Source organism: Dreissena polymorpha, chromosome 13 (assembly GCF_020536995.1).
Source record: "Dreissena polymorpha isolate Duluth1 chromosome 13, UMN_Dpol_1.0, whole genome shotgun sequence".
In the NCBI taxonomy this organism is placed as follows: domain Eukaryota; kingdom Metazoa; phylum Mollusca; class Bivalvia; order Myida; family Dreissenidae; genus Dreissena; species Dreissena polymorpha.
In genome coordinates, this window is record NC_068367.1 from 13,895,502 (window position 1) to 13,910,712 (window position 15,211).

The 15,211-nt window shown below is 34.9% G+C and overlaps 1 protein-coding gene across 6 annotated transcripts in view; it reads left to right on the forward strand.

Annotated features, from left to right (window-relative positions):
* The window catches only part of LOC127855837 (uracil-DNA glycosylase-like), a 33,554-nt gene extending 24,501 nt beyond the window's left edge, over positions 1–9,053 (forward strand). For all 6 annotated transcript variants that reach the window (XM_052391719.1, XM_052391715.1, XM_052391714.1 and 3 more), the window contains exons 4-6: positions 472–519; positions 2,624–2,802; positions 3,504–9,053. In XM_052391719.1, the coding sequence (XP_052247679.1) occupies positions 472–519; positions 2,624–2,802; positions 3,504–3,783 (507 nt within the window). In that variant the 3' untranslated portion in view covers positions 3,784–9,053. The remainder of the gene's footprint in view (positions 1–471; positions 520–2,623; positions 2,803–3,503) is intronic.
* Positions 9,054–15,211: the final 6,158 nt, after the last annotated feature.

Below are 15,211 nucleotides of genomic sequence, written 5' to 3' on the forward strand. Positions count from 1 at the left end.
GGTTTCAATTGAGGATTGTAAGCTTGTTGCATGCAAAGTCCTAGGTTTAAATCTAGGATTGTAAGCTTGTTACATGCAAAGTCCTAGGTTTAAATCTAGGACTGTAAGCTTGTTACGTGCATATACCTACATTTAAATCTAGGATTGTAAGCTTGTAACGTGCACAGTCTTAGATTTAAATCTAGGATTGTAAGCTTGCTATGTGCAGAGTCCTTGGTTTAAATCTAGGATTGTTAGCTTGTTACGTGCAAAGTCCTAGGTTTAAATCTAGGATTGTAAGTTTGTCACTTGCAAAGTCCTACGTTTAAATCTAGGATTGTAAGCTTGATTTGCGTCTTGAACAGTTCGTTTGTACATGTGACTTTTTAGACTTCCAGGTTTGTGACTTCATCAAGAAACCATTGCTGTTTGCTGCTAAAATGACCAATTATGGAATGTATGGCTATTTGACTTTTAAATAAAATTTTTCAGGTCAAAGTGCTTATACTAGGGCAGGATCCTTACCACGATGATAATCAGGTAATAGCACATACACTATAGTTGTATAGTTATAAGTAATATATAATAATTAAAAGTAATATTTCTGATGGAACGCTTTTTTTTTCTCTTAGTAGCAAGAAGGATTTTATAACCAATTGATCAACAAAGTTAAAATTCCTTATTATTAGATTGGAATTATGGAGGCTTGCTCATGTGCAGTGTCAAACATTGGTTTCTGGTAAATTAATGCAGTTCGCATTGCCCAGTCTAGATGAAACTTTGTATGTAGGAAGCTTTCATAAAGACCCAGCTTAGAATCATATTGTCATTATAATGTCTTATGTTTCAGATCACAAACACTACTTTATGACATTTGACAAACTTCTTAATTAAAAAATAAGTTCATTATGATAAAAATTACAAACTATGCTTGTGTAATATATTTATTCTTAGATGTTGATTTTTATATTTTATCTTACAAATATTTAATATTACTGCTATAACCCATTCAACTACAAGTTTTATTTGGTTGTTAGGTCTGGCATGTTCCAAACTGTTGTTGTTGTTTTAAATTAGGTCATCAGATTATCCCTCTACACGGTTCCATCATGCTTGGATTATATACTTTTAACCATATATCTTTCTATTTTGTCAAATGGTCACAATAAAATGTAAACATCTCACCATCAGACCATGTGGTTATAGCATTATGCATCTCTGCAAGAAAGCAGGTTTATTTTGCAAAGCACCTGAGTTGGGTGGTGGGTCTGTCTTCTGACAATTTCACCTCCTATAGCTAGAGGATCCTTTGACATACAATCATGCACATTAATATGGCGGTTTCTTGCGCTTAAGGGAAGAAACCTGTCGGCTTTGAGGTCAACATGTCCAAGGTCAATGGGGTTTGTAACATAGAATTCTATCAGTGCAAAGGTGATGACTGTATATACCCAGAACCGATTCTGATAAAATACCTCTGAACATAGGATCTGAATTCATGACAATTTCACCTCCTATAGCTAGAGGATCCTTTGACATACAATCATGCACATTAATATGGCGGTTTCTTGCGCTTAAGGGAAGAAACCTGTCGGCTTTGAGGTCAACATGTCCAAGGTCAATGGGGTTTGTAACATAGAATTCTATCAGTGCAAAGGTGATGACTGTATATACCCAGAACCGATTCTGATCAAATACCTCTGAACATAGGATCTGAATTCATGACAATTTCACCTCCTATAGCTAGAGGATCCTTTGACATACAATCATGCACATTAATATGGCGGTTTCTTGCGCTTAAAGGGGCCTTTTCACAGATTTTGGCATTTTTTAACTTATTCATTAAATGCTTTATATTGATAAATGTAAACATTGGATCGTAAAAGCTCCAGTAAAAAATCAAGAATAAAATTTAAAAAAGGAAAAGAACATTGCCCGGAGCAGGTTTCGAACCAGTGACCCCTGGAGTCCTGCCAGAGTCCTGAAGTAAAAACGCTTTAACCTACTGAGCTATTCCGCAGAGTACACATACTTGATGTATTTTATACCTTATATAAGCAATCTTCGTAGTTTCACAAAATTTAACGACAAAAACAGAACTCTCCAAATTATTCAATCGTTTCGCGTTGCAACGCTTTATAATTTTTAGGTTTTAAAATCGTCAAAAGATGCATATAATGGCTATATTCGACCATGGTAAATGTTCAGTATTACTGTTTCCTCACAAATATCATAACTAAAACGAAAATTTGCGAATCTGAAACAACTTTTTTCAATTTTGTCAATTTACCAAAGCGTGAAAAGATCCCTTTAAGGGAAGAAACCTGTCGGCTTTGAGGTCAACATGTCCAAGGTCAATGGGGTTTGTAACATAGAATTCTATCAGTGCAAAGGTGATGACTGTATATACCCAGAACCGATTCTGATAAAATACCTCTGAACATAGGATCTGAATTCAATAATTATTGGATAGAGAAGGGTTCTGGCAGCCGTGAATGCATTGAAGCATTTTATCCTGATTGATTGATCATTGATGAAAGCTTAGCTGGGGGAGGGGGGGGGGGGCATGCATATTTTACAACTGCTTGTTGAACAAATGTTCCATTTGATCATTAAGTTAATTTAAATTGTATCTTTTTTGTAGGCCATGGGGTTATCATTTTCTGTCCCTCGCGGTGAGAAAATACCACCATCGCTGAAGAATATTTACAAAGAGCTTGAACGTGACCCGAAAATTGTAGGCTTTACCCAGCCAGATCATGGATGCCTCCTGGATTGGGCTAAGAGAGGAGTGCTTTTGCTCAATGCTACATTGACTGTTGAGTAAGTGACATTTTTCTCATATATGAACCTCACTCTAGGAAAATGGGGCTTAATGCATTTCTGTAAAGCATCTTCCAAGATTAGCCTATGCGGACTGGGACAACACCATCTGCTTTTATGGATTTTTTCTTTAAAGCTAAGTATTTTCTAAAGGAATACACAGTCTAGGAAGAAAGTGTCGTCCCAGAATAGCCTGTGTGGAATGCACTTTCAAATCTGGGGCGACACTTTAGGCACATGCAATAAGCCCATGTGTTCCCATATCGTGGTGCAGATAAACTTTGACATATTCTTACATATATGGACACGATAAATTCTTCAAATATTGTTTCTTAATTTAATATTAAGGGTCTTAATTGGAGGTCAGCGACATTCTTATAAATATAAGATTAAGTTAGAGTTAAGAAAATATCTTCCTAAGGTATGCTGCTGCAAGAATTACACAAATGTCTTTATGGTCATTGTAAAAGATCGCTAACCAAATCCCAATTTGGACATATCCTTGTGTTGCAAAGAAGCACCCTTGTATGTACTTTAATATGTGTATATTAAACTATAAAGCCCTGGTTATCATATAAGGGTATAAAGGGTTGCCATAAGCATCATAAAGAGTTATTTAGTTAATAACTTTCGTTTGCATTTAATATGGACAGAGATTCTTTTGGAGACTTCAAAGAACTAATTTGTGCATATTTTACCAGGGCTCATCTACCCAACTCTCATGCCAAACTGGGCTGGCAGACATTCACTGACAATGTGATCAAGACAGTGAGTGACCGCTGTCTTCATGTTGTATTCATCCTATGGGGAAACTTTGCGCACAAAAAAGACAAGCTTATCGATGGCACCAAGCACGCCATTATCAAGACGGCGCATCCTTCACCGTTATCCTTCAATAAGTTCAACGCTTGCAATTGTTTCTCTGATTGTAATTCAGCCTTGCAGGTGTTTGGATTGTCCCCAATTGACTGGAGTCTTTAGTCAGTTTGTGTGCAGTTAATGATATTGCACCTCTGTTTCGTACTTTGATTGTTAGTCCATTGTTTTTGGAAAAATTACCAGTGTATTAATTTTATGCATAATGCTTTATATAATATTTTACAAATTTTCATAGTCATAATGCTTTATATAATATTTTACAGATTTTCATTCTCTGCGTTTGATAGAAACAAAACTCAGTTTATCTATGACCGCAATCCTAGATACATGTTATTATACTTACGATATGGGGATGGAGATATTGTTGTGTACATTGTTCTCGTGGTTATTCGTGCCATACAATGTGGTTACAATTGATTTTATGTTGTTAACTTTTTACGTACAATTGATGTGTATTTTATGCAATTACATGTTTACAGCGTAGCTATTGCATTTATGATACCCCATCGAGAAAATCGGGCCATTTTGATTTGCACCAGTTGATCAATGGATCTTTTCAGTCTTGGTCGGTTTGTCCATTCCATAGACATTTTTTGTTTTTCTCGCGATATCTACAGAATGCTGATATATAAGATCATGCAAAAATTGTATGATTGATACTTAAAGGGAAAGAATTTCATTTTGACAAATATTTTGTTTTTGGATGATATCTTGAGAACGATTGGACCTATTAGAATACAAATTGGTTTGATAATTACTAGAAGCTGATGAAGACGAATATCTATTTTAAGGTCAACAACCTTAATTAACATTGGATCTGAAAATAAAGTTACGGGCGCGTTTTACCTGAAACAATTGTTTAATAACTATATGTTTTGAGATTTTCACCGAAAATTACTTTGGAGATCGTCTTTAAAACAAGAAGGCCCTTTAGCGTTGATATTGAGTATGTAACATAAGATAGTTGTTGTTATTAGTGTTTGTCCATTACGTCAAGCTTGGCACGCTTAAGGTGTAACGTTTTGAAGATAAACTTTATTTGCAATATATCTGGCATCTTTTTCAGCTCTCTCAAGGCCTAAAGGTGTAATATTTGGTATGTAACATATAACTGGTTTATCAGGTTTTCCGAAGGAAAAAACTGGTTATTAGATTGGTGAATGTCGGCTGGCGGGCGGGCGGAACAAGCTTGTCCGGGCCATAACTTTGCCGTTTATTGTGAGATTTTAAAATCATTTGGCACATTTGTTCACCATGATTGGACGGTGTGTCTTGCTTAAGAATTACGTCGATATCTCCATGGTCAAGGTCACAATTTTAGTTCAAAGGTCAAAAATGGCCATAAATGAGCTTGTCCAGGTCATAACTATGTCGTTCATTGTGAGATTTTACCATCATTTGTTCACCATCATTGGACGGTGTGTCACGCGAAAGAATTACGTCGATATCTCCAAGGTCAAGGTCGCCACGACAAAAAATAGATTGATTTTGAAACAAGGGGGGGGGGGTAACTATGAACAATCAGTAACAATGCACATTTTGAGTTGTCTCCCTTTATCAGACTTTTTTATGCCCCCTTTCAAAGAAAAGGGGGTATATAGTTTTCGCACTGTCCGTCAGTCTGTCACACTTTTTGTGTCCCTCTCTAATTCAAATAGTTTTCATCCGATCTTTACGAAACTTGGTCAGAAGTTGTATCTAGACAATATTTAGGTCAAGTTCAAATATGGGTCATGCCGGGTCAAAAACAAGGTCACGGGGTCGAAAAAACAAATCCAAGGGAAGTAAAAAGCTTTAAATGGACATAATTATCTGACCTGCCAAATTAAATATTTTTGTTAAATAAATCAAAGCAGCGCAGTAGGCGGCATTGTGTTTCTGACAAACACATCATGGTAAAAGGTCAAGGTCATCCTTCAAGGTCTAAGGTCAAAAATACAAATCCAAGGGAAGTAATAAGCTTTAAAGGGAGATAATTATTCAATATTGAACATAGCAACTTCATATTTGGCATGCAAAGGTATCTCATGGAGCTGCACATTTTGAGTGGTGAATTTACAGTAGTGGCTTTTAATTATTTGCTACTTAAAATAGAGATTTGTTAAAGACAATTATTTTCAAGGGAAGTAATGTATATAATTATAAATCTCAGATTATATATTTCCTTACCAAGAATTTACGTTCTTTTCACAGTTTCTGTACAGACTTTTTATTTTGATTATTCATAACTCAAATGATTGATTTCTCAAAGTTTTTTTTAATGATATAATTATCATTTCTCTCCTGTACTAATTTGTGAATAGTAGAGTTCATTACATACCTGTGGACTTATGTCCATAGATACATGATGAACTCTGGCTATGATCTCTTTGATAAACCACAGGCCTTGGTTGTCGGTGATGTTTGACTTGGTCATTTTTTACTGTTTACAGACCACCCCCCTCCCCGGTTGGATTGGACAAAATCCTAGGGAAATAATAAGCTTTAAAGGGATATGATTTCTATACCAGCCAAATGATAAATAGAAATTTTATTTCAAAGCGGCGCAGTAGGGGGCATTGTGTTTCTGACGAACACATCTCTTGTTCAAATTGAAATCAAGGTCGCCACGAGTAAAAATAGATTGAATTTGAAACAATGGGGGGTAACAATGCACATTTTGAATTTACTTTTTTTAATTGAAAACCTGGTTTTGTGACAATTTTGTCCCTTGTTTTGTACTAAATTTGTTTAAATTATGTCTGTGGTTTCATAAATTGCCATACACATGTGATGGTGTGAAATGTATTATATAGACTTACATTTCATGATATGTTCACATTATTTCCATGTCGTCAAAAGCAGCCTCAATTCAATAGAATCGACTATAATACCACTTAGCTACAGTTTCTCAGATGAGCGTTTAAGGATCCTCATATGTTCCTCTCGTTAAGATAAACAGAATTATCTGAAAGGCATACTGCAATCGCCTTAGTATGCAGAGACATTATTCCATTGACTGCTTAATATTATGCTTTCTTGATTTTTTATGTCCCCCACTACTATAGTTTATATGTTTTTGCCCTGTCTGTTGGTTTGGTTGTTTGCCCTAACTATAACATTTGCCATAACTTTTGCAATATTAAAGAAAGCAACTTTATATTTGGCATGCATGTGTATCTCATGGAGCTGCACATGTTGAGTGGTGAAAGGTCAAGGTCATCCTTCAAGGTCAAAGGTAAAATATATGGGTCAAAATCGCTCATTAAATGTACACTTTTGCAATATTGAAGCTATCAACTTCATATTTGGCATGCATGTGTATCTCATGGAGCTGCACATTTTGAGTGGTGAAAGGTCAAGGTCTACCTTCAAAGTCAAAGGTCATATATATGGGGACATATTGTTTCACAAACACATCGCTTGTTTCTCTAGATTCAGTCTGCTGAAGTATCTATCTTAAGTTTTCGAGAAATAAACATTTGGTTATGTTTTGTTGTTGTTTCACACAACCAATAACTACAGTAATGTGCAATAAGTGTGTGCATTTGTAAAGTAAATATTACATAACTCTTATTATTCATAATCTACACAGATATAGGACATATTGGATCAGTGCATACAATTTTCGTAACAATTATGTATTTACCCGCACTGGATAAGTCCAAAATGTCAGAGCACTCTCGCGTTTTTAAAACATCAGGGGAGACCAAAAGGGGATATTTTTACGTAATCAAGCATGTGCATCAAGCAGGGCATATTGATAATAAATGTTTAAAAATAGCTGTAACACCGTTTAAAAAACGCGGGAGTCGACATGCGATATTAATACAGCGATATTTGAACAGTACAAATAACGCGTGTCGCTTCGTGTATCGCGCAAAATATCAAGTATCGCTTCGTGTGTCGCCCTTTGAACGCGAGACACGATATTTTGCGCGATACTCAAAGCGACACACGATATTTTGCGCGATACACGAAGCGACACACGATATTTACAACGATATATCGCCTTTTGGGCTACCTACACAAGGGCGATATTTCGTGGTACATTCTCGCGCGTCGCTTCGTGTATCGCGCAAAATATCGTGTGTCGCGCAAAATATCGTGTGTCGCCGTTGATGAAAGAAGTGCGAGATTATAGATGGCACTATCCGGATTCCGTTATTACATATTACAAATTGTCATGTCGCATTTGATCATAACTTCATGTTGCGTCTTGCCTTGCAACATGCTTAATACATATTGCTGTCGTCTTGTTAAATTGCTAGTGTAATTACTTGTGTAATTGATAGTGTTATTACTAGTGTGAAGTCGGATTGTATAAACAGTATGTTGATAACGAATAGCACAATACAAAAATCATGTATCATATTCAAAAATGCAGTTGGCGTTAAGTAATATGCAATAGTCAATAACACACACGAAGTAAAGATAAATTTATGTATATATATATATATATATATATGTGTGTGTGTAGTGATTATAAACTTATCAATATGTGGCAAAGAAGATGAAATGTTTGCACAGCAATTGTATCTAGGAAAAATGTAACTGCCATGTATCAGCAAGCATATGCCATTAGTTAACATAAGGATGTCATTTAACATCATGCATGTACTAGCGGATTTCCTTCCATACGCCGCATGATTACTTAAGTTACTAAACAGCATACAAAGTGACTACATTTCAATATATTTGGCACAGAAGCATAATTGTCAAGTACCGAAGCCTATGATTATTTTATTTATTTAATAAGTGTTACTCTTTATTTGTTTTCTTTCATGTAACTATAATTTCAGACACAGCATGTTATTAAAAGTATATTTTACAAAACTACGAAATTCAGCCATAATGTTTACTTTTACATTACATGCAATTTGCTTGCAGGTTATAATATTTATGGAATTTGCAGCATAAGAAAACTCACTAAGACAATATATTGTATATTTTAATCCAACGCATGCAATTGTTTGCACTTGTAACAATTAATGGTTATTTTACCTTCAGACATGAATAACCATGGTATCATGGTGAATTTACTTTAGCCCTGGTTAGTTATTGTGCCGTTTGCTATGCTTTGCATTTCCTAAGGGTGCTTTACAGGGAAGAAAAACATGTTTTATTTCTGAAATGTGTGCCGAAAATGCTTCCGCAATCCTGATGGATATGAATGGAATCAGTTTTTCACCCACCCTTATGAGTAAGAGTAAAAGAAAACGGTAAAGGGGGTTATTGTGTGAGAGTAATAGGTTTTGTTTGCATGTGAATGTTTTACAGTTTTATTACACCGCTTATGTTGTTTCCTTCTTCCTGTTAACAGAAAACAAGACGTAGGGTCGTCGTAGAATTTTCTGAAGTAAGATAAATGATACAATAAACATCAAGCATAAGCATTGATTTTTCTTCGCGTAATATTTTACAGCCCGTGTCTTTTTGATTGGGGATTAAGTGCAATAAACCATGAAATTAGGAAATATTTTAAAATTATTATTATTATTATTATAAATTACAATATACCAATTGTTAATACGTGCATTTTTAACTACGTTCTGAACTTAATATTATATAGTGCTAGGGAATTAAACTGCTGTATGATGAACGCAATAAACCAATTGAGTTTATTAAAAAAGTTTTGCTTATTTTTTTGGAGATTTTGGCCAGATTTTTCGAAAAAATGTTACTTTTTGCCATTGGAAAACAGCCTTATTTACATTTTGCAATTTGGACACAGCCTGTAAGAGGCTGTAATTTTGGGGAAAAAACACTGATACGAAATATGTCGAATTTTTATTAATTCTAAATATCATAGTTATGATATTATACACTACTCGATGCATTACGTTTTTAGCTCATCTATTTTTTGAAAAAAAAATATGAGCTATTGTCATCACCTTGGCGTCGGCGTCGGCGTTGGCGTTGGCGTTGGCGTCGGCGTCCGGTTAAGTTTTGCGTTTAGGTCCACTTTTCTCAGAAAGTATCAATGCTATTGCATTCAAACTTGGTACACTTACTTACTATCATGAGGGGACTAGGCAGGCAAAGTTAGATAACTCTGGCGTGCATTTTGACAGAATTATGTGCCCTTTTTATACTTAAAAAATTGCAAATTTTGGTTAAGTTTTGCGTTTAGTTCCACTTTTCTCAGTAAGTATCAATGCTATTGCATTCAAACTTGGTACACTTACTTACTATCATGAGGGGACTGGGCAGGCAAAGTTAGATAACTCTGGCATGCATTTTGACAGAATTATGTGCCCTTTTTATACTTAGAAAATTGACAATTTTGGTTAAGTTTTGTGTTTAGGTCCATTTTATTCCTTAAGCATCAAAGCTATTGCTTTCATACTTGCAACACTTACTAACTATCATAAGGGGACTGTGCAGGCAAAGTAATGTAACTCTGACTGGCATTTTGACAGAATTATGTGCCCTTTTTATACTTAGAAAATTGAAAATTTGATTAAGTTTTGTGTTTAGGTCCACTTTATTCCTACAGTATCAAAGCTATTGCTTTCATACTTGCAAGATTTATGAACTATCATAAGGGGACGGTGCAGGCAAAGTTATGTAACTCTGACTGGCATTTGGACGGAATTATGGGCCCTTTATACTTAGAAAATTGAAAATTTGGTTAAGATTTATGTTTTGGTCACTTTACCCCTAAAGTATCATAGATATTGCTTTCATACTTGGAACACTCACAAACTATCATAAGGGTACAGTAAAAGGACAAGTTGCATAACTCTGGTTGTCATTGTTACGGAATTATGGCCCTTTTTTGACTTAGTAACTTTTAATATATGGTTAAATTTTGTGTTTCGATCCACTCGAAGTATCAAGGCTATTGCTTTCAAACTTCAAATACTTACATGCTATCATGAGGTTACTGTACCTGGCAACTTGAATTTTACTTTGACCTTTGAATGACCTTGACTCTCAAGGTCAAATTATTAAATTTTGCTAAAATTGCCATAACTTCTTTATTTATGATTAGATTTGATTGATACTTTGATGAAACTACTCTTACCTGACATACCACAATAGACTTCACCCAAACCATCCCCCGTGCCCTCCCCCCCCCTCCCCCCCCTCCCCCCCCCCCTAATTTTTTTTTTTTTTTTTTATAAGATCATCTCACAAATGACCACCACACCCTCACACTATACCCCCACCCCCCCCCCCCCACCCCCCCCAAATTTTTTTTTTGATTTTTTTTTTTTTTTTTTTTTTTTTTAAGATCATCTCACAAATTACCACCACACCCTCACACTATACCCCCCCCCCCCGATTTTTTTATTATTTTTTTTTTTTTCGCTTTTTTGGAAGATAATGTAATAAATGTCCACAACCCCACACTATACACCCCTCTTCACTCCACTCCTCCCTCCTTTGTGATTGAAAATGAGAGTCCCTTCACCTTTAAAAAGAAAATAGATGAGCGGTCTGCACCCGCAAGGCGGTGCTCTTGTTTAGTTTGGCACTGTCAAAATTAGAAATGAGAAGATTAAGTTTTGTAAAGTAAAAAATCCATAACTTCCTTATGAAAGAAAAATAAGAAATATGTAGTAAACATTTTGTATTTTAATATAAAAAAGTCAATCAAATCCCAGAAAAGTTGTTGAGGTCCAGAAAGTATGTTCACTTTCGCACTAATGTTAAATTCATGTTTTGGGGCATAATAAACACCTTGGACTTAGCCATCAACAGTTTGAACTAGTAGATAGGAGGCTCGTACAATTTATATTATACTCGACATTTTTTGTCAGTTCAACGGCGACACACATTAGCATGTTAATGTTTGATATTTTAACTTAATCAATACCAACAAGTTTATTGCAGATTTTTACAAAACGTAAGCATACCGTCGACATTTCACATCCCGATGTAGATGCGGCTGAGATATAAAATTACTAAAATCATCTTTGATGTAATATGGATTGCACCCACTCCTTCATGCAATAAGTACGTGCGTACACTCCTTCATGAAATGTGCAAAATTGTCTATTCCTGGATGCAATAAATACGTCACCACAAGACATTCGTGGATGCAATATGCAAGTGTATCTACCCCGAATATATTATGTGAATTCGCAGGCAAACAGATACACCATGTATACAGCTCTCTTCGGCCACATATTTCAGAGAACCTCATTACATGTATGAATATCGAGATAACAATATTTCTAAACCAAATACTAAATGCAGCTGATGAATCACTTAGCGTATATCTGTGATCGCATTTTAGTCCGAAATGAAGCAATATTCTTATATATTCCACACCAGTTCAATGAGTTCAGGCAAATGAAAAGTTTCACATTTTAAATGTCACTGATGACAGAAAACCATATAATCACCAACCGAAACATAGAACTTCACTTCAGATACATTAAATAATAATAGAGTCCAGTCACGCGACATAAACGACTAAAATGTGTTACTCCCTGGCATACAGTCCAGTCACGCGACATAAACGACTAAAATGTGTTACTCCCTGTCTTTTCACTATCATGTCATAGTGCCATCAATTTTGGTTTATTTTTTATTAACTATTATTTTGAAACAAAAATAGTGTTCTTGTTTGTGTTATGTATTATTAGTTAACCGGCTAATAAGCAGCGATTTGTTTTGTTAATGCATATGAATTGAACAAATAATATTATTGTGACCATTCTAATGCTTAAATTTTCTAATATATACATAGAACATACATACATGCAAATGATTCAAATTATTAAATTAAGACGCACCGAAGTCATTAGAATCTAGAATTATGTCGGTGACGTGTTCATAGAACTTTATTTATATTAAATGTACATTTGAGTAAGTTTGTGTACTTAAATTGTATCATTTATTAATTCATTCATCATACCTACCAGACGGGAATTATATTCAGTGCAATGTCAGTCCTTTGCACTAATTGATATCTCATGCACAGCAGATATCAGTGAATAACATATATTGGTATACTATTCTCGATAAATTAAAATGTAACAAAATATGCTTGAAGCACACATCACCTCATGAATTAAAAATATTACAGCCAGACTACTTACCGTTCCCAGTAGAAAAAAAGTGAGACTGAACCAATAACAAAATAAAAAGCGAATAAGTTTAATAACCGCGACACTCAAATCAAATACATTGAAACCAGTGCATAAAGCATCAAACTGCCGACTTGATTGCTATCACATTCTGTCCTACGTTTCTATTTAAAAAGGCGTATATCTAAACAAGGTTTAAAAAACGTTCAAAGTTTCTTTCCGTGTTGCTTGTTGATTGAATAGTGAGTTGATGTATAAGAAACTAGTCTTAATAAAGTTAGAAATAATGTCTACGGCCGATGGTAGTAGTAGTAGTAGTAGAAGTAGTACTAGTATTTGTTGTAGTAGTTGTAGTAGTAGTAGTAGTAGTAGTAGTAGTAGTAGTAGTAGTAGTAGTAGTAGTAGTAATAATAATAGTAGTAGTAGTTACAAGTAGAAGTAGAAGCAGTAGTAGTAGTAGTAGTAGTAGTAGTTGTTGTTGTTGTTGTTGTTTAAGTAACAGCAGCAGCAGCAGTAGTAGTTGTTTTTGTTGTTGTTATTGTCGTTTATGGTGTTGTTGTTGTTGTTGTTGTTGTAGTAGTAGTAGCAGCAGGAGCAGCAGTAGAAGTAGTTGTAGTAGTAGTAGCATCAGCAGCAGTAGTAGTAGTCGAAGTAGTAGTAGTAGTAGTAGTAGTAGTAGTAGTAGTAGTAGAAGTAGTAGAAGTAGTAGTAGTAGTAGTAGAAGTAGTAGTAGTAGTAGTAGAAGTAGTAGTACTAGTAGTAGTAGTAGTAGTAGTAGTAGTAGTAGTAGAAGTAGTAGTAGTAGTTGTAGTAGTAGTAGTAGTAGTAGTAGTAGAAGTAGTAGTAGTAGTAGTAGAAGTAGTAGTAGTAGTAGTAGAAGTAGTAGTACTAGTAGTAGTAGTAGTAGTAGTAGTAGTAGTAGTAGTAGTAGTAGTAGTAGTAGTAGTAGTAGTAGTAGAAGTAGTAGTAGTAGTAGTAGAAGTAGTAGTACTAGTAGTAGTAGTAGTAGTAGTAGTAGTAGTAGAAGAAGTAGTAGTTAGTTAGTAGTAGTAGTAGTAGTAGTAGGTAGTTTGTAGTCGAAGTAATAATAGTAGTAGTAGTAACTAGTAGTAGTAGTAGGTTAGTTGTAGTAGTAGAAGTAGTAGTAGTGTTGTTGTTGTAGAAGTAACAGCAGCAGCAGTATCAGAAGTAGTAGTAGTTGTGTTTGTTGTTGTTGTTATTGTCGTTGATGGTGTTGTTGTTGTTGTTGTAGTAGTAGTAGTAGCAACAGTAGAATAGTAGTAGAAGTAGCCTCAGCAGTAGTAGTAGTAGAAGTAGTAGTTTGCTGTCGTTGTTTTAGTTTTGATGCTGTTGTTAGTACAAGTAGTAGTAGGCAGCAGCAGCAGGAGTAGTAGTAGAGTAGTAGTAGTAGTAGTAGTAGTAGTAGTAGTAGTAGTAGTAGTAAGTAGTAGTAGTAGAAGTAGTAGTAGTAGTAGTAGTAGTAGTAGTAGTAGTAGTAGTAGTAGTAATAATAATAATAATAGTAGTAGTAGTAGTAGTAGTAGTAGTAGTAGTAGTAGTAGTAGTAGTAGTAGTAGAAGTAGTAGTAGTAGTAGTAGAAGTAGTAGTAGTAGTAGTAGAAGTAGTAGTACTAGTAGTAGTAGTAGTAGTAGTAGTAGTAGTAGTAGTAGTAGTAGTAGTAGTAGTAGTAGTAGTAGTAGTAGTAGTAGAAGTAGTAGTAGTAGTAGTAGAAGTAGTAGTACTAGTAGTAGTAGTAGTAGTAGTAGTAGTAGTAGTAGAAGTAGTAGTAGTAGTAGTAGTAGTAGTAGTAGTAGTAGTAGTAGTAGTAGTAGGTAGTTGTAGTAGAAGTAATAATAGTAGTAGTAGTAACTAGTAGTAGTAGTAGGTAGTTGTAGTAGTAGAAGTAGTAGTAGTTGTTGTTGTTGTAGAAGTAACAGCAGCAGCAGTAGCAGAAGTAGTAGTAGTTGTGTTTTTGTTGTTGTTATTGTCGTTGATGGTGTTGTTGTTGTTGTTGTAGTAGTAGTAGCAACAGTAGAAATAGTAGTAGAAGTAGCATCACCAGTAGTAGTAGAAGTAGTAGTTGCTGTCGTTGTTTTAGTTTTGATGCTGTTGTAGTACAAGTAGTAGTAGCAGCAGCAGCAGTAGTAGTAGTAGTAGTAGTAGTAGTAGTAGTAGTAGTAGTAGTAGTAGTAGTAGTAGTAGTAGTAGTAGTAGAAGTAGTAGTAGTAGTAGTAGTAGTAGTAGTAGTAGTAGTAGTAGAAATAATAATAATAATAGTAGTAGTAGTAGTAGTAGTAGTAGTAGTAGTAGTAGTAGTAGTAGTAGTAGTAGTAGTACTACTAGTAGTAGTAGTAGACGTAGTAGTAGTACTAGTAGTAGTAGTAGTAGTAGTAGGAGTAGTAGTAGTAGCAGAAGAAGTAGTAGTAGTAGTAGTAGTAGTAGTAGTAGTAGTAGTAGTAGTAGTAGTAGTAGTAGTAGTAGTAGAAGTAGTAGTAGTAGTAGTAGTA